The following is a 23,805-nucleotide window of genomic DNA, read 5'->3' as shown; positions in this document are numbered from 1 at the left end:
TCTACATATATCACTGGAAGATTTGCTTCTTCAAGCCACAGGTCATCTTTATATTCTAAATTTGAGGGAAAGACCACCTGCTGTTACCCTCTTAGAGTGACATTTCAGAAAATATATTAAAGCAGGTACTTTTTCCTTCCAAGGAGTACCAAGGGTTATATAATGATGGCCAAGAACAATCAAATCTCATTTTAGCAGTTTCCAGCTGGTGGATATTTGTTTAAAAATAAAAGGAAACTGGCATTCTCGCTGTCTAGGATTTCTAAGTTGGAATGGACACGCAGAGTTGGGTTTACAAAGCCTCACATTGGGCTTCGCCTGACTGCTGTGCCTGAAAGCTGGAAAGGCTACACATTTGCCACAAGAAAGTGACCAGTAAAAGTACACCTGGACCCCAGCCTCAGTCCCTGCCCATCTGATTATAATTTCCTTAGCTCCTTCACTCCGTAACTCATTCCCTATTTTCAGCTTTGCCCTTGCCCTTGGACTTGACACCTGAGGCTGTTCCTCCCCAGCTGATCTGGCTCCCATGCCACTTGGGTTTAGAAGCCTCTAGGACATTGCTTCCCTTTCTGATCCTCCTTAAACTATCCCTTTCCAGAAATTCTGGTCTCCTATACAAGCTCAAGGTGATCAATCCAAGCTTCCTTGGAGACACCAGAGAAATAGATAGTCAGGTGTGTCTGTCTACCCAATGCTGGATGTCCCAGTCTTTGAGTCAAGAGGACTCAGTCTTAGACTAGGAGAATCTTCTTGAACTTGGTTAGATAAACATACTCCCTCCACCAAGCACATCCACTCTTGCCATCCTTAGGCCTTGGTGGGAGTTCATCTTCATTGTGCATCAACTTAACATATTCCATCTATGACACTCTGTCTTTACATTAAATTAACTATCTACAAAGACTCATTTCAAGAGAGTTTGGGATTTTCTTGTGGTAATCTGCATCTTATTGAAGTTTCAAGACTTGAATAAGTCACTACTTATGCACTACTCCATAAATCAAGAAAGTTTTTCCAAGGAACTCCATTCTTCTATTTACAAATAGATAAAAAGTATTTTTAAATTAACTACATGTTTTCAGTTGGCGTTCAATTACAACACATAGCATATTAAATGAATTCATGTTTTCTAGACAAATATTTCGCAAAATGGCTGGATTTCACTGCCTAAAACTTCAAGTTTCCTTATACATTCAATGCATAGTCTATGAATCATCCACTTTCAATCTGTCCAGTAGCAACCACGAGGGGGGAAATAACAATGGCTTTGTCTTAGGTAAAAGTCCCTAAAGCAGGGCCTGAGATAGAGGTTCTTGTGAATGTGGTTTGTTGTGGGGGGTGCCCTCAGGAGAAGGGGAGTTAGCGAAGCAGGAGGGTCAGGGGAAGGAGCAAGGATGTGGTCTCAGCTGGAATTGGCTTCAGATTGGTCCCACCCATGGGGAGCTCTGGAACACAGATCCTATCACCTGCTGGTACCACCTTGAGACTAAGGGCTGGCCTTTGTATATTCCTGTCACTCAGTCATTGGCCATGGCTGCCCCCAAGAGGCAGTGGGGATATGACATCCCAGGCAAGGAGGACCCATTAGGCTGAGAACAATTCTCTGAAAAAAGGGCACCCGGGAGCCTTAGCAGCCATCATTCACAGCATCAGCATGATAAATAAGATCTGGACAAGGCACCAACAGCATCACAACCTTTGTAAACATATTAATTCTACAAGATGTAATATAAAAGCATCCTCCACTGGGAGTGAATTTAAAATGCAGTTGGACCCTTGGCATTGTTGTACCTATAACACTGTGTTACTAATATAATAAACTAGAGGCCTGGTGCATGAAAATCAGATATCCTTTCTCACAGTCTGGGTCTCTCGCAGTCCGGGACCCCTCACTCCTTACTGCCCACCTGCAGTGGAGGTGGCAGAGGCTCCTGCCACCGTTGCTGTGCTTGCCAGCCATGAGCCCCACTTCTGGCTGAGCAGCATTCCCCCATGGGAGCGCACTGTATTTGCATATTAGCCTTTTATTATATAGGATAATGTAACATGAGGAAATATTATATCACGCTGAATCCAGGACCTTTCTGCTCTGCTCTTGTTTGACCATTGGTTTAGTTGTTTCCTGACCTATTCTGACCTCATCCAATTGCTCAGAAAAAGCCAGATCAACCAAACTTGACTGGAACACACACACACACACACACACACACACACACACACCTAAAAAGGCAAAGCTATCAATTAAGTTGTCTCTTGACAGGAAAGGCCAAACAGAAATCAAGGGGAATATTAAAAAGCAAATGTCACCCAGCCTGTGTGGGTCAATGTTGGAGCATCGACCTATGAACCAGGAGGTTGAAGTTCAATTTCAGGTCAGGGCACATGCCCAGGCTTTGGGCTCCATCCCCAGTAGGGTCATGCAGGAGGCAGCCCATTAATGATTCTCTCTCATCACTGATGTTTCTATCTCTCTCTCTCTCTCTCCCTCTCCCTTCCTCTCTGAAATCAATAAAAACATATTTTTTTAAAAAAAATTTAAAGCAAATATCAAATCTTTGTATTCTCAGAATGGAATTAAAACTCTGTGGTGCCATCAATCATTTAACTGGACCATTATTTTAGGAGCTGTATAGCCTAAATAAGAAAATACAAATGCTCTCTAGAAACATTTTCTTTAATTTCCAGTAGATACTTTCCTTTGAGCCATGGGATGGGTCCCTCCTAAAATACAGTGCCCAGATCTCAGTGGGTTGTCCAATGGGATTGTTAATCTCAGGTGTTTTAATTGCTTAAAAGTAGCCATAACTTAACTTACTTTTTTACTAGGGGACAAAAATGCCATGGAATCACCAGTTCAACAGAAGTAATTGCTTTGTATGTTTTGCTCATCTGATTCCCTCGAGAGACTCATGTTGATTCTGGCGACTGAATGTGAGAGTAAGAGAAACTGGGGCCCAGTCAGGCTAAGGAGACGGTGACCTGAGCAGATGAGAAATGTTTGCAGGAGCTGGCCGTGACTGGCCTGGAGAAGACTTGGGGGAGCCTGATCACTGTCTTCAAATAGCTGAGGAGACCTTGTCTGGCAGAGGGATTAAACTCCCTCAGGGCCCCGAGTGGACACTTGGATGATACAGTGAGGCAGAGTTCAAGACTAAAAGGAGGAGCTCCTAAAAGTAATTTCAGAAATAGACACTATAGTCCTAGCCAATTTGGCTCAGTGGATAGAGCGTCAGCCTGAAGGGTCCTAGGCTCAATTCCGGTCAAAGGCATGTACCATGGTTGCAAGCTCCTCCCTGGCCCTGGCCCTGTTCAGGGTACGTGCAGGAGGCAACCAATCGATATGTTTCTCTCACATCAATGTTTCTCTCTGTCTTTCCCTCTCTTCCACTCTCTCTAAAAATCAATGGAAAAATATCCTCTTGTGAGGATTAACAATGAAATAGACACTATAGATTTGGGGAGAGGAGATTTTGCATGGTAAAATATGTTTAGAAAATGCTGTACACTATCCTCCCCTGGGCTATTCATAGCACACTAGCATTTCAAAGTCCTTCTATCCTGAAAACTACCAAGTCTTGTGCTCAGTGGTGGAGCAAATGGATTATAACGGAAGAGTTCTTTCTCCTAACATCTACTCTTCCCTAATTCATCTTGACTGCTACTGCCCATTATTTGGCATGTATCTCTGCACTGTGACCAATGCAGAGAGCCTTTCTGATGCCTGCAAAAGCAAATTCATTAAAGACTTATTAAGACTTCAGTTCAGGCCCAATGTTCTCTAGAAACATTGTACCCAGCACCGTTCAGCTAAAGAGACACAAAATACTTTTAAGCTAGCATCTTCTATTAGTTTCCTGAAATTGTATGCCTGCTGCCAAGCACTGTTTATTTTAAGAAATCTCTCCCTGAAAATTACCTAGATGAAAAAGTAAACCATATTCCATCCAGCAAAGATGGAGCAGAAATGGATATGGGCTGGCCTTCAGGAAGGAGGTCTCTTAGAGTCTCACACAGAAATGGAAGTGACACCTGTTGGGGGCCAGCGTGATGCTCTGGGGCATCCATGGGACCTGCAGGTCATCTCTTTGAAAAGGTAAAAACCCGTGACCTGCCACCAAAAGAGAAGACAGGACAAGGGAGGTGGAGAGGACTAGCCTTGGTACCATATTGCACATCATTCTTCCTCAGATGTCTTCCCTGTGGAAGGTCCTAATATTGTTTCCTGAGCCCATTTTCTATGCCCTGGCATTTTGCTCTGGAACATCTGGAATGCCTTTCCTTCCTTCTCTGTCTCTCCATCTATTCCAGTCTCAAATCGATCAAGACCCAATTAAAATTCTCCCAGCAGGTCTTGCCTGACCACTTATTTTCTCTGAATTTGCATGTCATTTTCCAAACAGACTAGATTTGAGCAAGCTCCTTGAAGACATGACCAGGTCTGAATTATGTGCCTATTCCCACAGCAGCTAGTAGAGCACACACCTGGCAACTAGTGGGCACTTAAAAATAGTAATTAGTGCCCAGCCAGCATGGCTCAGTGGTTGAGCATCAACCTGTGAACTAGGTCACAGTTCAATTCCAGGTCAGGACACATGTCCATGTTGCGGAGGCTCAATCCCATTGGGGGCGTGCAGGAGGCTGCTGATCAATGATTCTCTCTCATCATTGATGTTTCTATTTCGCTCTCCCTCTCCCTTCCTCTCTGAAATAAATAAAAGTATTTTTTTAAAAGAAAGAAAAAGAATAAGAAAAGGATCAAGTGGTGAAAAGAGAATCTTTATATATGTGCAACTTTCCAGAAAATAAAAATTTCCCAAGTTGCCAGATACTGCTGCTATCTTATCAATGCAAGAAAGAAAATGCGGAACTTCATTCCTGCGAACTATTTATTTTACCAGTAATTGAGTGAATGCTTAAATGGTCAAACTTGGGAAAAATAATTTTTAAAATGCCAGCCAATGAAAAGAGATTGTCCCTCTTAAATTATAGATCATGACTAGCGTTCCCATTGCAGGAAAAATCCTGCAATAGGGTTTCCTGCTGCACTCTACCCCGCCCTGCCTGCTCTCCTGCCTTGTCTCCCGGCCCGCCTTCTCCGCCAGCCCGCCTGCTTTTCCCTTCTCCCCCGGCCCTGCCTCCACTCCTCCCTTCTCCTCCCCCCGCCCCGGCCCGCCTTCTCCGCCAGCCCGCCCCGCTCTCCTTCCTTCGCCCCCCAGCCCCGCCTCTGCTCCTCCCTTCTCCTCCCCCCCAGCTTGCTTGCTTCTCCGCAGCTTTGCTCCCTTCTGCAGCTCTTGGCTTCTTTCTATGCTGTCTTGATATGCAAATTAGCCGCCATATTTGTTGGGGTAATTTGCATACTCATCCTGATTGGTTGATGGGCGTGGCTTGGCTGGTGGGCATGGCTTGGGCTTAGCGAAGGTGCGGTCAATTTGCATATTTGCCTATTATTAGGTAGGCTGTTTGCAAGTGCTGAATCATGGCATAGAGGTGATCTTTCAGAAAAATAGTGTATTTCTATTTTAGGAGCCATTTAAGACCATACCTTAGCAGAAAGAAATGACAATACAGGAAAGTATTTTCACTGTGTATATAACTGACCACGGTGGAGATGACAATTTAAGATGGTCTTTTTTTAAATTTTAGTCATTTCCTATAGGTCACCAGCTACATGCTATTTAGTAACATCACAGCAAATATATACTGCATATATATGTGTGTGTGTATATATATATAGATATATATATATATACACAAATATATATATATACATACAAATATATTTTTTTCCATGTTCTTCCAACCTACTGTGCTTCATTTATTTTCTCCTTGCCCCATCCACCACGAAATAAAAATGGTGCCCAAGTAGAAGGAAGGGAGGAGAACTCACTCAAGATGGAGCTTGGAGACAGAACATAGACACTGCTGTGAATCCTGGATACACTTGGAGAGTTTTCTGAACTTGAATCTGCAAACCTTGCCCTGGCATTTTGCTTCTGGAACATCTGGAATGCCTTTCCTTCCTTGCAAACATCATGATCTATAATATAAGAGGGACAATCTCTTTTCCTGCTTGAGGTTCAGACCAAGCATGACAGACAAGTGTAGATTGGCCACCTGCCTCTAGACCCATGAGCAGTGCCATGGTGGAAGCGAGGGATCTATGGGAAAAGGCCACCTCCTGCTATAAACACAGGGAGATAAAGACGTGTTGGAAAATGTGTACCCTGCACTTCCATTCAGCTGCCATACAGGGAATGCTCCACTGACCTACTTTAGAATGGTCACTTTGGTTGTGCTGCCACGGTGGATACCAAATCATAAAAGGACAGAACTGGGCCAGCAGTAAAAAATGGGACAGCCCTCTGTGTGTGTCTATGGGAGACACCTGTACATTGTGACCCAGCCGTTAAAGAAAAAGGATGGGGCAATAGAAATACGTGGTTAAATCCTACTAAGGCATTTCTTTGTAGCTTATCAACACTGCCTGGTTGCACAAGCAGAAAAACAAAACATAGATTATTTTTTCACATGCTAAGCTTATCTGGAAAGAAAACCCAAAAGCCTATAGCTCTGCTGCACTCCCCACCCCAACAACATGGCAACAAACAAGTTCATGTGTACACATACTTATACATGTGTGTAGATGTATGCACCATACACACACACTCTCACCTTCACCACACAGGAAATGTCTTTACTTGACATAGCAGGATCATGTTTTAAATAATTCACTACCACTTCAGCCTGACACCCAAGCACCATCTTCACTCTGTTCATAATGCCATAAAAAGAAGTAACAAGAGTCACATATCATTAAAAGAGAGGAGGGACAATGAACCACCCTGACTCTCACCCAGAAGGGCTAGATCACTTTGCATGAGATCTGCCTGGTATCCCTGTTTGAAAAAGAGATTTCAAGGAACATTTTCTGAGCATCTGTTTTCTGATTTTAAAAAGAGAAATAAAAACTATCTGCTAGAGGTGATATAAAGATTGAGTCGGTACTCAAAAGCAGTAGGGCTCAGTTAGTAATAAGACAGTCTTCTCCCTGTCTTCCTGCCCTGCTGCTGACCTGCCCTCTCTCCCAAGGTCTAGCCTCTCACTTCAACTGCCAGAACTTTGCTGCCAGATCCCTTGTTGATGCCAAAATACTTAAATCTGTCCACAGTGGAACAACGCATCTTCTTCCCCCATTCAATCTGCCACTTCATTGAGGTCCTCTCCTGCTGGGGCAGATGGCACCTGTGTGCTCTCAGCTACCTGGCCAGAACCTCAAGGCCATCTTGGACTCCTCCCTTCTCCCGCTCTCCAGAAAGCCCATCCATGAACCAACTGTCTGTTCTACTTCTGTGCTTTCTCTATGGTCAGACCCCTTCCTCTCTTCCTCTCTGCTCCTGCCCCAGTCCAGTCTTCAACACATCTCACATGAGCTGTTTCAAGAACTTCCTAAATGATGTTCTTTCTATCCATCTCTACAAATGCTGCCAAACCTCTTCTGAAAGCAGACAGACATTAAATTGCTGATTTTCTCAGGAATGCTTGTACTGCCTCCTTACCTAAAGAATTGCTTGGTGCTTATTCTATAACCTCTGAGAGCTGATAAAGGTGAAGAAATAAGGACTTTGTCCCATCTGATTTGCACAAGGTGAAACTTTGTTCGCTACTCTTGACAGTCATCATCAATAGCACTGGTGAGCATCTATAAGTAAGTGGATCATTACAAACAAACTCACAATACAGACCTGCAAGAGGGAGCCGGGAGAGGGGCAGAATGGTGCAGGGGTCACAGGTGGGTATTTGCATTCTGGCTCTGCACTTAGTAGCTCAACTGACCTTGGACCACTAATGTACCTTCTCTCAACCCAGTGTCTTTCAAATGGCATTGAAAATACCTAATACATGGAATTCCTGACAAATTAAGTGACATAAATGAATGTTCTTTGTGAACTATAAAACTTAAAAACTGTTCACTATTATTAAAGCTATCTCTATGCATGAAAGGTTGACACTAGTACTATGCCAAATTCCTAGAAAAGCACTTTGGGGCGGGAGGGGGGGGCGGGGGGGCGGAGGCAGACGGGCAGGGTGTAGCACATCAATTGGCCAATCCATTCTTGGGAGACCTGAGGATACATACAAATTCTCGAGCCTTAGGCTGGAAGAATAGTTGTGAAGAAAGCAAATGAGACTGTGAAAACCGCAGACCTCAGAGAAGAGGAGGCAGACAGTAGAGATTATTAATACCGGGGTCAAGGGTGTCAAGTCCAGACGTTTCCCAGATGGTCATGAGAAAGTGATTATCCTGGAGGACGTCTCCTCTCAGAATTTTAAGCCAAACACACATAACAGAAGGACAGCTTGGTGGCCATGATATTCAATGTGAACTGATGACCCAGGGGGGAAAGGCTATGGACTCCAAATTCAAAGCTCTGAGCCAACCCAACTCCTGTTACTATTTTTAAAGTTCAGTGCGGGTGAGGGGCGGGGGAAGTAGGGAGAGTTTTTCCACTAGTAGTCAAGAACCGAAATAGGAAAGATCAACAGAGGCATTTATAAACAATGAATGCCATTAATTTTTTATAGCTAAGAAGGGGTTGGAAAAGTTGTAATGTAGCAAGGAGTGGGTAATATAGGCAGGGGAAGGTGGCCTAGGGGTCTTCACACTATTTTTAATGGTCCTTTCTGCTTGCTTAGTAGCATTTCAAGTCACTGGCGAATGACTATATTACTGAATTTCTCAGAAAACTTGGAAACCATCTTGTTCAATTGAACTCATAGCGGGGGAGAGATAGGATGGGTTATTTTTAATCAAGGTCTGGAGTTCAAGTGTGATGGAAAATATGTTCCCCCTTTTTCCCCTTTAGCAGAAAACTTTCTAACTATTGAGTGATATCTAAAGCTTAGGAGCAGTCTAAGCTGTATTGCTTTAACTCCAAAGCTCCAGCTCTTTGCAGTACACCGCTATGAGGACAGTGACAGGTCACCTAGGGTCCTTTTAGGGTGGTGAGAAACACGTCATTGCAAACCCTGGTCTGAGCTTTGCTTACCTTCCCAGCATGCTGCAATGGGAAGACCATTAGCCCAAGAGGCTGGACACTAGTATTTTAATTCCTGCTCTGCCACGGAGGAGCAGTGTAATGTTTGTCAAAGCACCTTGCTTCTTTGAGCCTCAGTTTCTTTATCTGCAAAATGAGAAGCTATATCTGAGAAGGCAAGTTGGTTTCCATACTAATTGGTTGACACTGATTGCCCAGAGAAGCTTCTGAAGTGGCACCATAGCCCAGTGAGAAAATTATTGTGATTGATTAGTGATGTCTGCCATGTACACAAAATGAAAGGCTTCTTCAACACCTATACTATGTATTTGCCACTCCTAGGCTACTGATCTCTAAAGTAGGGCTTCTCAGAAATTGAATATGCATGCAAATCACCTGCAAAGCTTGGTGAAATGCATATCCTGACTTAGTGGGTCCAGCTTGGGTCCTAAGATTCTGCATTCCTTACAAGGTCTCAGGTGATGTCAATGATGCTGGACTATGGGCCCCACTTTAAGCTGCAAGGCACTAAGGTATCTTCCTAATCAATTCTGTTACATTTTTAAGTCAGAAAGTCCCTAAGAATTGTGTAGACGGCCTTAGGTACCCAAGAAAGAGAAAATGAAGTACAGAATTAACAAAGAAAATAGCTAATTCTAAATTTTTGTAAGATTTCTAATTTTGTCTCTTGTGTAGATATTCATTTTATTCTTTTTTTCAGAAAATAAATATGGGGTACTTAACAAATATATGGGTTCATACATGTAAATATCTGAACCAAGGTATATGCAAAGTGCTTGGGAAGCCTCAATGAGGGAACAGTCGTTCTACCTGAGGACGAAGATGTCAATGAAAGTTCCATAATGAATGTGGCATTTCAGTGGGGCATTAGAGGATCAATAGAGGACCAACCCCTTCTTAGCTATAAAAAATTAATGGCATTCATTGTTTATAAATGCCTCTGTTGATCTTTCCTATTTCGGTTCTATTGATCCTCTAATTCCCACTCTACCAAACTCATTATAATTCTTAGAAGTACCTTCCCATTGAGTACAAAGAATGGAAACATGCCATATATTTTTTAAAGAAAAATGTAACAGAGTCAGCTCTTAATTTCTCAAAAGTGATATAGCCTACAAATCTATCCCCGTTAACCGCCTCCCTGTTTTTTTGGTAGACCCCTCACATGGAAGGCACCACATCCAGAAGGCAAATCAGATGGTTACACTACTTGGCTTCGTTCTGAAATAGCATTTAAAAAGAGTTCTGGACCAATTCATTGTTTTATCACTGATGTTCAAATGTGATAGATCAAAGATCTGGTACCTTGATGCTATCAGAAAAGGTTTCAGTCAAACCTAGTTGATTAAGGGGGGGGGGGGGGCGAATCAGGAAAGAACACCAAACAGAGATGCAATGTCAGGTGTGGATTAAGTCAGATCTGCTTTAGAAATCCAGCTCTACCCATGTACTAGCTAAATAATCCTGGATAAATGATTTAAACTCTCCGATGCTCAATTTTCCATCTGTTAAATGTGGAATAACACTAACTTGAAGGAATCATTGTGTTAGGTCTTGTGGAAAGTTCTTCATTCTTGGTGATCCTAAGCACAATCCCCATATCAAGTGGCTCTAATCGTGACGGTCTCTCAGTTTTCATCTTTTCAGGAATAAAAAAAGGGCAGTTCTTACCTGTACAAAAAAGAAGAGAGAATTTGTAATCACGATTCCTGGGCTCAGATCTCATCTCTGCACCCTTTCTCCAGTGGCCTTAGACCACGGACTTCCCTCCCCAAGCCTCAGTCCCCTCAGCTAGGAAAGAGAGCCAAAAATAATTGTTGCTCTACATCCCTTTCTCTACCGGGGGCAATTTTGACTCGCACATAGGGGTTCAAGACTTAAGAAATAAAAAGATAGGACACCTAATAATTAAGTTTGGATTTCAGAAAAACAACCTATAACATTTTAGTATAAGTGTGTCACAGGCAGTATTGGGGATATAATTGTTTCATGCAATATTTGGGATATTCTTAGATTAAAAAATAATTTGTTATCTTAAAATTTAACTGGACTTTCTTCTGTTTTAAATATAGTTTATTGATTTCAGAGAGGAAGGGAGAGGGAGATGGGGAGAGAGAGAGAAACTTCAATGATGAGAGATAATCATTGATCAGCTGCCTCCTACACACCCCACACTGGGGATCGAGCCTGAAATCCAGGCATGTGCCCTGACCAGAAATGGAACTGTGACCTCCTGGTTCAGTGGTCGGCAAACTCATTAGTCAACAGAGCCAAATATCAACAGTACAATGATTGAAATTTCTTTTGAGAGCCAAAAACCGACCTCTGCGCATGGGCCACGAAGTTTCAATCGCACTGTACGTGCGCGCCCGCACATGGTATTTTGTGGAAGAACCACTCTCAAGGGGCCAAAGAGCCGCATGTGGCTCGAGAGCCACAGTTTGTCGACCACTGTCCTGGTTCATAGGTCAACACTCAACCACTGAGCCATGCTGGCCGGGCTAACTAGACTTTTCTATATTTAGTCTAGCAACCCTGCCCCTGGGGACATCTGACAATATCTGGAGATGTTTTGGGTTGTCACAGTTCAGGAGGAGGTACTTCTGCATCAAGTGTGAGGCCAGAACTGCTGCCAACCATCCCGCAAGGCACAGGACAGCCTGCCCCTACACACACACACACACACACACACAAACACACACACACACACGGCAAAAAATTAGCAGGCCCCAAATGTCCATAGTGTAGAGGCTGAAAAACTCTGCTCAGAAAACTTGGATTTAAAAAAATAAAAGTTCTCTGAAAACGATAAAGCGTTGAAAGCTGTCCATTACATTTTGAAGCAAAAATAAAGAGAAATGAAATGGGCACTTTCCCCTTGTCATTCAGAGGCAATGGAGGTGGCCTCGTCTGTGAAGTCTGCAGCTTGACATTCTGCTACAGAATGTTCCCTGGGTAACTCAGAGGAAGGCCCAGCCTTGAAGGACATAGTTCCAGGAAAGGAAAACAAAGCCTGCTGAGCATGTCAGCACGCACAGGGCACAGGGCGTGCAGGGGGAGAGAGAGGGGGAGCCGGGCCACGCTGAATGATGGCAGGACATGGCGTCCAGGACAGCGCTCTCCCCAAGTCCTAGGTCACGGCAAGTGGAGATGAGGAGAGTCGCTGCTACCTTTTGTTTCCTAAGCTGTTGGACTCCCGACCCAACCACAAATTCCCAACAATGCAAGCTCCAAAATCAACACCACCCAAGTGACTCCTCTCAACATGACTTGATAATTCTTCAAAAGTGAAAACACTTCCTTTCGAAACTATGTAGTCTCTTATTTCTTTTTTTTTTCCAATTTCTTTTTTATTGATTAAGGTATTACATGTGTCCATTACTAAGGGAAAATGTGTTCTTTCTAGAAAATGAGAAAACACAAATAAAAACAAGAACTAAAAAGCTTTTATAATCCCACCAACCCAGATAGAAATCTTATTAATGTGCCCTGCCAGACCTTTTTACATGCATGTATATGCTCATTTTAAATGAGTTTTCTGAATGTTTTGTATTTACCCTGATTTTGACACTTTAATATTTTATTATAAATATATTATGTCAGTTATTATTAAACAAAAAATTATCTCAGTATTTTGTTTATGGATGCACCAAAGTATTTTGTTTATGGATGCACCAAACTTTCATTAATTAATACCTTCCTTACTCTGTGATATTTTCGTCATTTTCCATTTCCTAATATTACTTACAAAGCTACAGTAAGTATCTTTGTAGTTAAGCCTTTGCAAACATATTTAATTTTCCTAAGACCCAATTCTGAAATTGAAATTGCTGTATCAAAGAATTATGCACATGTCTAAAGCTTTTGATGCATGTCCCCAAAGTGACCTGAAAACAATGGTACCGTTTTCTAATCCAAGCAGCAGTGTCTGGGAGCGCCTGCACCCCACATCCAACTACTTACAGTTATTTTTTCATTACTTTACATCTTTGTACATTTGATAGAAAAAATGGGTATCTTGCTATTTTCATTTCTAGTTCTTTGATTACTAATTAAATTTGCCATTCATTAAATCAGCAATTTTCAACTAGTGGGCCGCAAGCATTTTTAAAATATGCAATACCTGACTGTTTAGTGAGGGGCACTGACCTCTTTTCCCTTAGATTCTCAAATTAAAAAAATGACAACAGCCAACATAACAATAGCCATTCCGGGTGAATGAATCAAACTTATACCTATTGTTTTTGTCAGGTCAGCAAAAAATATATTTTGGGTGTGCCACAGAATCTTAGTGATTAGTTTATGTGTGCCTTGAGATGAAAAAGATTGAAAATTGCTGCACTGCATGCTTAACTTTCAATTCAATTTCTTTTATAAGCCCTCAGCTTATGTCTTGGACAATATATTTTTGGCTTATTTATCATTTCCTTTTAAATTGAAAGAAATCTCATATATTACAGTATAATATCCTTAATTTTATAAGGCAAATATTTTCCCCAATTTATCTGTACTAGTGAGTATATTTTTATGTAATCAAATTTACCAACCTTTGGTATATTGTTTTCTCTCATAAAAATCTTACTTAGAAAGATCTTCTTAAGAATAAATAAGCTGGTATTGTATTTTCTTCAATTAATATAATAGTTTTAACTTCCATGTCAATTTCTTAACCCATCCACACTTTTGTTCAGATATGCTATGAATTAGTGTTTTCCCAAAATAATTTACCAGGTGACTCATCAATATCTGTTAAATAATTCCTCTTTCACTGCTGATTTGAAAGTCACTTTTATCAAACATTAAATTCTTAAAGATACTTAAGTTTATTTTTTACATTTTCAATTTACTTTACTGGTTATTTTGTTAGTTCAGCACCAATAGCTCTCTGGTTTAATTATTATTGTGGTTTATAATAGATTATTTTTCATAAATATTTTGCTATTCTCAAGTATTTACTCTTCAAAATTAATTTTAGAATCATTTTTTGAAGTCCCCCACCCAAATCCCATTGAGGTTTCAGCTAGAATTCTGGTATATTTACAGAACTACTTGGAGAAAATTGGCATCCCTTCAATGGATATTTTTTCTTTTCTTATTTAATAACTAGTGTCCCAGTGCATGAAATTCGTGCATGGGGGGGGGGGGAGGGTGTCCCTCAGCCCTGCCTGCACCCTCTCCAATCCGGGACCCCTTGGGGGATGTCCGACTGCCAGCAGTAAGACATTCCTCTCACAATCCAGGACCGCTGGCTCCTAACTGCTCAACTGCCTGCTGGCCTGCTCGCCCCCAACTATCCCCCCACACTGGCCTGACTGCCCCCAAATGGCCCCTGCTGGCCTGCTCACCCCCAACTGGTCCCCCTGCTGGCCTGATCACCCCCAACTGCCCTCCCTTCCTGGCCTGATCGCCCCTAACCACCTTTGCCTTGGCCCCGCCACCATGGCTTTGTCCAGAAGAACATCCGGAAGGTCTCCTGGAAGGTCTCCCAGTCTCATTAGCATATTACCCTTTTATTAGTATAGATAGAGTGTTGAGTACTAGAAACATCAGGCATCTTAGTCTTCTTTCCAACTTAAATAGGAATTCATTCAACAAATATTTATGGGGTATCTCCTCCGGGCCAGGTTTTACTCTAAGCACTTAGGCTGCATCAGTGAACAAACCAGGGAAAAATCTTTGCCCTTGTAGAGTTGACATTTTAGTTGGGGAGACAATGGATGGATGAATGGATGGATGGATGGATGGATGGATGGATGGATGGACGGACGAATGGATAGACGGAGTTTTCTATGGTGATGGGTAATGTGGAAAGAAGAACAATGTTAAGCAGGGTGGGAAGATCAGAAGTCCCTAGACAAGGGGCAGGTTGCTGTATCAATGAGATGGTCAGGGTAAGATCAGATCTGAGCAAGACCTGAAGATGAGACAACTCTGAGGAAAGAGCATCCAAGTGAAGGAAACAAGTAGAGCAAAGCCTAAGGCAGGCGCGTGCTGTGTTTAAGTACCAGCCAGGTAGCCAGCATGGGGTGCAGCAGAATTGATGAAGAGCAAAGAGGAAAGGAGGGCAGAGATCCCGTGCCATTGTAAGGACTTCGGCTTTTACACTGTAAAGTAACTACAAGACTTTAATTATCTTTACAAAGGGTTGCTCTGGCTACTATGTAAAGAACAGACTTTGCTGGAATGGGGACAAGGATTGAAGCAAAGACAATTAGGAGGCTATTATTACAGTAATGCAGGTAAGAGATGACAGTACAGCGGGAAGAATTGAGAATGGTCCAGATTCATGAAATATTTTGAAGGAAGTACCCAGCAAGATTTTCTGTACGTGGGCTGCCTGGGGAAAATAGGGATGCTTCCAAGGTTCCTGGCCCAAGAAACTGGAAGAATCATATTGCCAGCAGCTGAGATGGGGAAACTGTAGGTTGAATAGGTTGATTCTATGAAACCTTTTGTAAGCCAAAAGGGCATAAAGGGAAGGGTGTCCCACTCCACTTTTAAGAAAGACCTACATTAGCATGGTAACGAGCTTTTTTGCAAAAAAAAAAAAAAAAAAGTTTATGTCTCTTTTCATGCTACAACAGGGAAACCACATAGCCTGCAAAACCTAAAATATTTGCTCTCTTGCCCTTTACAGAAAAACTTTTCTGACTCTTAGTCTAACTCCTCAGAAGGAAGACAAAACAAAAACAAAAAATCTGCCTAAATTAATGTTCAAGATCAACCTTGTTAGGTTTTTCTTCTGTAGAGATCCTCCATTCTGTTGCCAAAATCTTCACATTCCTGGAATATAGGTGTTTTTCAAAGAAGGAATTGGGAGGTCTCTCTTTCTCTCTCTCTCTCTCTCTCTCTCTCTCTCTCTCTCTCTCTCTCTCTCTCTCTTCCCTCTCTCTTTCTCTTTCCTTTCCTCTCTCTAAAGTCAATAAATATGAAAAATTTTAGACTTACAGTATTTTCTTCTACCTCAGGTTGTTAGAGGCCAGTTAACTTATCATATTAATACATACTTTTACAAAACAAGGATCAACTTACTTGTTTGTAAAATCAGTTATAAGGGAGGGATTTGGATTTGGTACACACAGGAGAGTAGGATGTAGACGGTGCTCTATGTGGGTCATGCCTGATCCAGTCATGAGTTTAAAACATCCAGTTAAGCCTTAAGGAACTGGAAATCATGTTCTCAGGGAAAGCCACTATTCAGGTAATACACCTTCCAGCCAAATCACTGCTTCCTTTTTCATAGTGAGTTATGGCCCTTGGCTTTCCCATTTTGTGCTCATGACACCCTTTCTCAGATGGGGTGACTCAGGCTCAGATAATCAAGTGCTTTGTCCAATAGCTCAGAGCTAAAGATTAATATCTAAACATTTTGATGACTTCATGTATACAGGTACAAACACACATATCCAGATATGAACATACACATGTAATACAATTTATGCATGGAAGTTGTAATAAGTTGTAGAACAATTGCCCTGCCTTTGTACTTTTGTATTCTTCCATTTGTACTTCTCCCCTCCAGCTCCACTCTTCCTTTTAAAAGATTCAACCAATATGAGAAAACTATTTTTATTAAAGGCACTTATGACATCAATGTCATTTTCAAAACAAAAAATAACTCCATGAATAAGAGCATATCAAAACTAGGCACAGCAGTGTACACTTATATCGGCTAATGCATTTGCGGCCTTGACTCCTAATGCATTATTGATTGTGTGAGTAATCACCAGCTTAGAGGGCTTGGAAATAGAGTCAGCCGTGGGAAGAACTCTCTGTTTCCTGCACTTTCCTCCTGCATGTTTTCAAGGGTCTGTACTGGGCTCTAGAGCAGGGGAGCCTGTAATCCGACCTTCAAATACCAAGGGCCACATTATTCCAAGGGATTGACTTGACCCAATTTCCAGAAACTTTATTTATTTTCTTCTTGTCACAGTAGTACATGAGACTAGTTTAAATAAGGTACTAATGGTACTGAAAATTCTACAATAGAAACTATCTTATCCTATAACCCAGACTAACTTCCAATGAGCAACCACTTTCAACCTCATTGGTTTTTTCTAACATTTATTTCAATATTTCTAAATGCTGTGCTTCTACTACTATTTTTAAAATATATTTTTATTGATTTCAGAGAGGAAGGGAAGAGAGATAGACACATCAACGATGAGAGAGAATCATTGATCGGCTGCCTCCTGCACACCCGCTACTGGGGATTGAGTCCACAACCCAGGCATGTGCCCTTTACTGGAATCAAACCAGAGACCCTTCGGTCCGCAGGCTGACACTCTATACACTGAGCCAAACCAGCTAGGGCTCTACTATTATTTATTGATTAACCAAATATTTATTGGTTTTCTGCAATAGATGAGAATTTAGCTCTCACCCATCCCACACCCTCTCCCTTGTTTCCTCTTCCTCACTCTCACCGTCCCAAAACAGTTATATCACAGTCTTGGCTCCCTTGCTCTCATCTTCCCAAGTAGTTTTATCACAATTGTGTGTTCACTAGATAGTCAGTTTATACACTATTGTGACTATTGCAAACTTCTGATTCAAGCATTGTACTGTGATTACATTTCTTTCCTTACATAGATTTTATATTTCCTCAAATTTAAAATCACCCTTTCACTTGTATGCATGCATATAAGCATAACCAATGGACACAGACACCAGGGGTGAGGGCATGAATGGAGGGGGGGCGGTTAGGGGGAGATAAGGACACATATGTAATACCTTAATCAATAAAGAAAATTTTAAAAATTACCCTTTCCATTTTCTTGACTTTCATGTACCTATAATTGTTTTTTTCAAATGTTCCCATATAGCTGACAAATGCAATATCTATTACAATATTAAAATCTCAAAAGCATCAATAAACTTCAAAATTTTTTTCCATGTTTTCCCACAAGTCTACTATCTTATCTCATCTTGCAGCACCTGTCTAGAGCTATTTCAGAGTTTTCAGATGGACATATTATTTACTTCTCTGTGTCAGTTATTCTGTTGTTCACAGGATGTGCAATTTCCTCTTTCTTGACTCATTCCCTCATCTTTCTAAGGCACATCCTTCATTAGTTTTCTAAGAAAGGTAAATAGAAAGTTAATATTTTGAGTCCCTAAAGATCTGAGTAGGTGTTTACTCTGCTTTCATACTTGTTGGTAATTGGACTGGATATAAAATTCTAGGTTGAAAATTATTTTCTCTCAGAATTTTGAAATTCCACAGATGTTGAAGGTCCATGGTCTTCTATTTTTCAAATTGCTGTTGTAAAATCCAATCTTCCTCTGTTCTGCTAAATTTTTTGCCAGTCCTCCAATCTCTGTCTTCCAAATATATGTTGAACTCTCTTCTATTTTTGCTACTCTTCTCAGTAATCTTGTTATTTGAGATTTATACCATTTTTAATTGTGGGCTGTGATTTTAATGTATTTTTTTGGTATGAATAAGTATTGAAAACCATGTGGCAAGTCTATCATGTTTACTCAGTGTCCAGTAAACATACTTTATGTTTCAAGTATTTCAACCCATACAATCCCCTTTGCATATATTTTGACACTATAACTATTAGAAACCCTGAGAGTAGTTAATACTATTACTATTTTATGAAGAGACAGCTGAGGCTCTAGGAATGTTAGTAGTTTTCTTTAAGTTTAAAGAGCCAGCATAAGACAGATTTGAATTTAAATTCATGTTTTTCTCACTCTATTGAGGCATCAGGGTTACGTTCAGTGATGTCTTTGTGATAGTGGTAACTATTAATAGCACATGTCAGACCACAGATTTCCCATATCTTGCTTCAAATGTGAATTATTCTTTTGAACTATTCTCTGAGCCACAGCATACAAGCTTTCCTCTTCAATCATTCTTGTTATTCCAGAGTAGAAATTGGAACACCTAAAACCAAAGAATTGCTGATGGTCTGACTCGTACAAAACAGATTGTGTTAGAACAGACAAGGAAAACTGAAATTATGGTGTTCAGGTTTGAAGGAAAACATTCTTTAATATATAATGGTGCTATTTCAGAGTCCAGCACACAATGAAATAACTCTCTTCTTTGATGCTTTTACTTACATTTTCACAAAGGGCACAAATAGCTTTCCCTAATTCAAAAACAAAAAAATAAGTGATTTCTTTGGAAGTCTGGTCTTTTGAAGGCATTGCAGTCTTTCTGCTAAGTTGTTCTTCTCAAAAATGAAAAGAAGACTTTCCAACTACTGTTTATGAACAAGCACACATAGCCAGTAATTTATGATGTGTTTACACATCGCTTTGACTTTCTGTGGTTATAACAGCAGACATGCTTTGTGTTAAATGAGTCCTTCCTGAAAGGATTTTTCAGGTATTACCTCGTGAAGGGTTTCCAGGTACTTTCCAAATCAAAAAATTTGCCCATTGGTTTTTTTCCACTGAATGTCAAATTTTATCACCTTATTATCACCAAGTACATCTTCATGTAGGTTAAGCAACCCAAATAAAAGGAGAAAATATTTGGGTCAAGCAGTGAAAGAGTGAAACCAGGCAGAATCTTCTCTGACCTGAGGCAAATCATTCCACTGCTTAGACACCCAGGCTGTATATCTGCAAAATAATCTCATACAGCCCTTCCAGCGTAGCTCAGCAGTTGAGCGTTGAACTATGAACCAGAAGGTCATGGTTCAATTCCCAGTCGAGACACATGCCCAGGTTGCTGACTTGATCCCCAGTGTGGGGCATGTAGGAGGCAGCCACTCAGTGGCTCTCTCTCATCGTTAATGTTTCTATCTCTCTCCTTTCCTATCTGAAATCAAGAAAATGTATATTTTAAAAATAAATAAAAAATAATCTCATACATATAAATGATCTTCAAGTCCTCTTTCAGCTCTTGAATGTCATCTGTAAGCCATCAATGAATCAACCTCAATTTATTATCTAAATCAGGCACCACTGTTTTAATACATATGTTACTGTGGAAGGATTTGTTTGTTAATTTAGATAATACATCGACCATCATACTCAGAGCTGGTTATACAGTGACAAACTTAGCCTCATTGCATTCATAGTCCAGAGGAAAAGGCAGATAGAAACAAACTCTCAAATAAATAAATGTGGTTTTAGAAATACTGTGACAGAGTGCTGTGAAAAAGAATAGTAGGAAAAAGATCATTTAGACAATGGAAGGGGAATGTTTCCAAGAAAGCCTCATTGAAGAAATGACAAGTGATTTGAAGGATGAGGAGTAGCAAGACAAGTGAAGAGTGATAGGATCAGCATTCCAGGCTTATAGGGCAACATGTGCAAAGACCCCGAGGCATTAAAGAGCTTGTGCTCTCAAGGAACCTGAAGAAGATCATGTGTTTAGAGCATAGTGAACAAGAAGGGGTTGGCCTGAGATAAAGTTAAAAGTGGGTTCTTACCAAATCATTCAGGACTCACACTACTCGCACATACAGAAGAGCAGAAACAGGTGACCTATATAGAGAGCAAAGAAAGTGGAATTTTCTGGCTTGAATTGAGAGAACAATGAAAGTGGAGGCAGCTAAGATGTTCTAGAGTAATGAATAGAAAAGTGGGGGGGACCAAAGCTGACACCTTAGGTAGAAAGTGGGGGAGAAGGTAAAAGAATCTACCATAATAGTTTGCCCTTTCTGAAAGGTTCATGCAAAAGTCATAGAAAAGAATTCCCTGGCTTATGGAAGTAATCACTTTCCCAGAGATTTCATACTAGTCACCAGCAAAGGGCGGGTTGTTTCCTAACCAAAGCTATATGTCTGACAGGAACAAATGCTAAACATGGACTACGCTGCAAAGCCTGTAAGATGAGCATCCACCACAAGTGCATGGATGGCCTAGCACCCCAGCGGTGCATGGGCAAGCTGGTAAGGGCCTGCCCCTGAGATCATTCTATTCAAACTCCTTCTCTGCAGCACCCGTGAGAACTGGACACCAGGAAGGCAGCCCTAGAACCCCTGGTCTGCCAACTTGGCTTCCTGGTTGGCAAAGTGACGGAGCAGAGGAGGAGCATTGTCAGCCCAAGGGATGAAAGCTCCACATAGTGACCAACTTGTCCTAGCTTTAGCATTGGAAGTCCCACATCCTAGAACTCTCCAGGTTTTAAAAGTGAAAGTTAAGCACCCTAGGAACCATATCCCAGCTCCAGGCAAACTAGGGTGGCTGGTCATTCTAGTACTTAATTAGCTGACAGCTCAGTGGGAGTCACAAATAGGATAGAGATTAACCACCCTCCCAAAAGTGGAGAGAGCAATAAAAATCTACAGCACTTTAATGGACTCATGGTGGCCCAACCAAGGGAGGTTGGGTAACCCTGGCCCATTCTGGACTGATCAGACCATCTCAAGAGTGTGGGCTTCATTCAGCACTGGTGCCACACATCACTAAAAAGCAACCCAGAGATTTCAAGACTAGGATGGCCAAAGAATTGTAGAAGGAACCAAGAATTTTTACCCTGGAGATACTTAGGGCATGACAGCTATCTTCATAAAATAATAAGAAGAAGACGTATCACACAGAAGAGAGATTCTATTGTCCTCAGTGGCTCCAGGAAAAAAGACCTAGGATCAGTGTGTACCAAGTCTTAACAGTCAGAGATGAAGTCACCAAAGACCTACCTCCAGGGTTAGCGAGAGCTCCCCCATCCATCCTCCATCACTGGCAATGTCCAAACAAAGGAGGGTACCACTGCCAGGAACTCTGGAGAGAACTGTGGAATTGTAGTAGAGGCTGGGCCATTACCTTTTCTTTCAATACTGGAATATTGAAAGTCAATGTTCTTAGAGAGTTCATCAACTTACTCTGATTGACAATGCCTTCTTCTTTAAAACCCTACCTCCTCCTCCAAAGATTATTTCCACAAGTCAAGGCAAAGACCGTGGATGAGAAGTCAGAAAACAGAATAGAATCTAGAACATAAAGCAGATGGTTCTTGGTAGAGTTCATCAGACAGAGAAAGGCCTTTAAGCCAACCCCTGGCGTCTGCTTTCCCATTCCGAGGCTGATTTTAACCAACCACAATAATGAGCTGTAGTGAAATAAGGCATAATGGTCCATTGTATCCTGGGAGATAATGAGGATCCCAGACACAAGGGAGGCTGCAGTGGGCCACAGAGAGGGAAGAAGCAGGACAGGGAATGGCAGGGCTGAGGCTCACTTTCTAGATGGAGTGTGGCTTGCTTATTGCCACCCTCCAAGGTTATTCAATAGCACAGTCAACATCTTGAAGGGAGAGAAGGAGGTGCCCCTAGAAAAATCAACTGGTTTGATTTTTAGAGTTCTTATGTGGTTCTCTTCATCTCATCAGTGACATTAAGCCCTTCTCTTTCTCATTCTCTCCCCAGCCAAAGGGGTTTCGGCGTTACTACAGCTCCCCCTTGCTCATTCATGAACAATTTGGATGCATTAAAGAAGTTATGCCCATTGGTGAGTTGGGCCATTGATGGGCTGAGCCGGGTTTTGAGCAGCAAAGTCAGCATTGATGGCTGCTGTTCTCCCAGGACTGCAAAACCCATGGGGTGTGTTTGTGCATTTGTTTGGTGGCTGATGGGGTTATGATTGTGTATTTTGCTGGAAGGGAAAGATAAGGTGGACTCAATTCTGCAGGAATATGCATCCTCTCCCTAATGGAGCTTAAACAATACCCAAATCCCAAAGGCTGCTGATATGCTACCCCACCCATCAGCAGCATGATGGAGTGGAAAGAGCGTGGGGTATAGCATTCCACAGACCTGGTTCAAATCCCAGTTTCCCCACTGACCAATGTGTGTCTGCACAAGCTACCCAACCTGTCAGACTCTATAAAATGAGAACAGTAATGGCTGTGTGTGTTTTTTTAATCACTGTTGTAAAAAATAAATATAAATTATAGACGAATGCTGGAAAGGAACTCAGTGAATATCAACTATTCTTCAATTGAGACCAAAAAAAATGCCTTAGGTTTATAGACATTGAATTTATTCTTTAACAATATCATTCAGTGTACTTCTATTTTTCTCTCCCTAACAAAACCTCTACATCGGTGTTTGTCTTTCGGGGAGCAGAGTGGCAAGTTGTAAACTAAAAATTTATACACTAAAATGTTTTGCATTACAATTCATGAAGCCTGGGAATGTCCAATTCTTTCAAAAACACTTGCTTCCTCCTGCAAACTTCGAGTCTCAAAGGCTTCATACCTGGGAAGCCTCACTTGGCACTTGAGGAAGTAAAGCTGATCTTTGGAAAGAACCTTGAAATTGGAGTCTGGGGGATGGATAAAAAAAAAAGAGGAAAATCAATTCATCAGGAAGCATTTGGGAGCAGAGGGTGCCAGGTGTAGTGGGGGTTCCTAGCAAATGGGCACATGTCATGGGGGACACACGTGTGAGGAAAGCTTGACCACAAAGCCCCATTTTCCAGGGGGCAGTGGGTCTGCTGCTCAGACCCTGCTTCTCGGGTGATAGGCGATGCCTGATGTGGCCCAGGTTGTGCGAAAGGTGATTGGCTGGATTCCTGACAGTGAGTTGAAGAAGCCTTTCTCTCAGATGAGCTTTCTCTCCCGTTGCAGCCTGTGGCAATAAGGTGGACCCTGTCTACGAGGCCCTCCGCTTCGGCACCTCCCTGGCTCAGAGGACCAAGAAGAGCAGCTCTGGCAGTGGCTCGGACTCCCCTCACAGAACCTCTGTAATTGTCCTCTTGGTGCCCTTGGGCAGGGTGGGGCTCAGGCACTGCGGTCTGTGGGTTCCACCTAAATGCATCATGAGGGCGTGGCTGTTGT

The 23,805-nt window shown here is 41.7% G+C and overlaps 1 protein-coding gene across 2 annotated transcripts in view; it reads left to right on the top strand.

Annotated features, from left to right (window-relative positions):
- The window catches only part of STAC (SH3 and cysteine rich domain), a 103,980-nt gene that overhangs the window by 39,135 nt on the left and 41,040 nt on the right, over positions 1–23,805 (top strand). For both annotated transcript variants that reach the window (XM_079795495.1, XM_079795494.1), the window contains exons 3-5: positions 20,817–20,917; positions 22,394–22,475; positions 23,596–23,711. In XM_079795495.1, coding sequence (XP_079651621.1) covers positions 20,817–20,917; positions 22,394–22,475; positions 23,596–23,711 — 299 coding nt within the window. The remainder of the gene's footprint in view (positions 1–20,816; positions 20,918–22,393; positions 22,476–23,595; positions 23,712–23,805) is intronic.

The sequence above is a fragment of the Cnephaeus nilssonii genome, assembly GCF_951640355.1.
Source record: "Cnephaeus nilssonii genome assembly, chromosome: 17".
In the NCBI taxonomy this organism is placed as follows: Eukaryota; Metazoa; Chordata; class Mammalia; order Chiroptera; family Vespertilionidae; genus Cnephaeus; species Cnephaeus nilssonii.
Note: the sequence above shows the minus strand (reverse complement) of the source record. Positions and strands in the feature narration are given on the sequence as shown.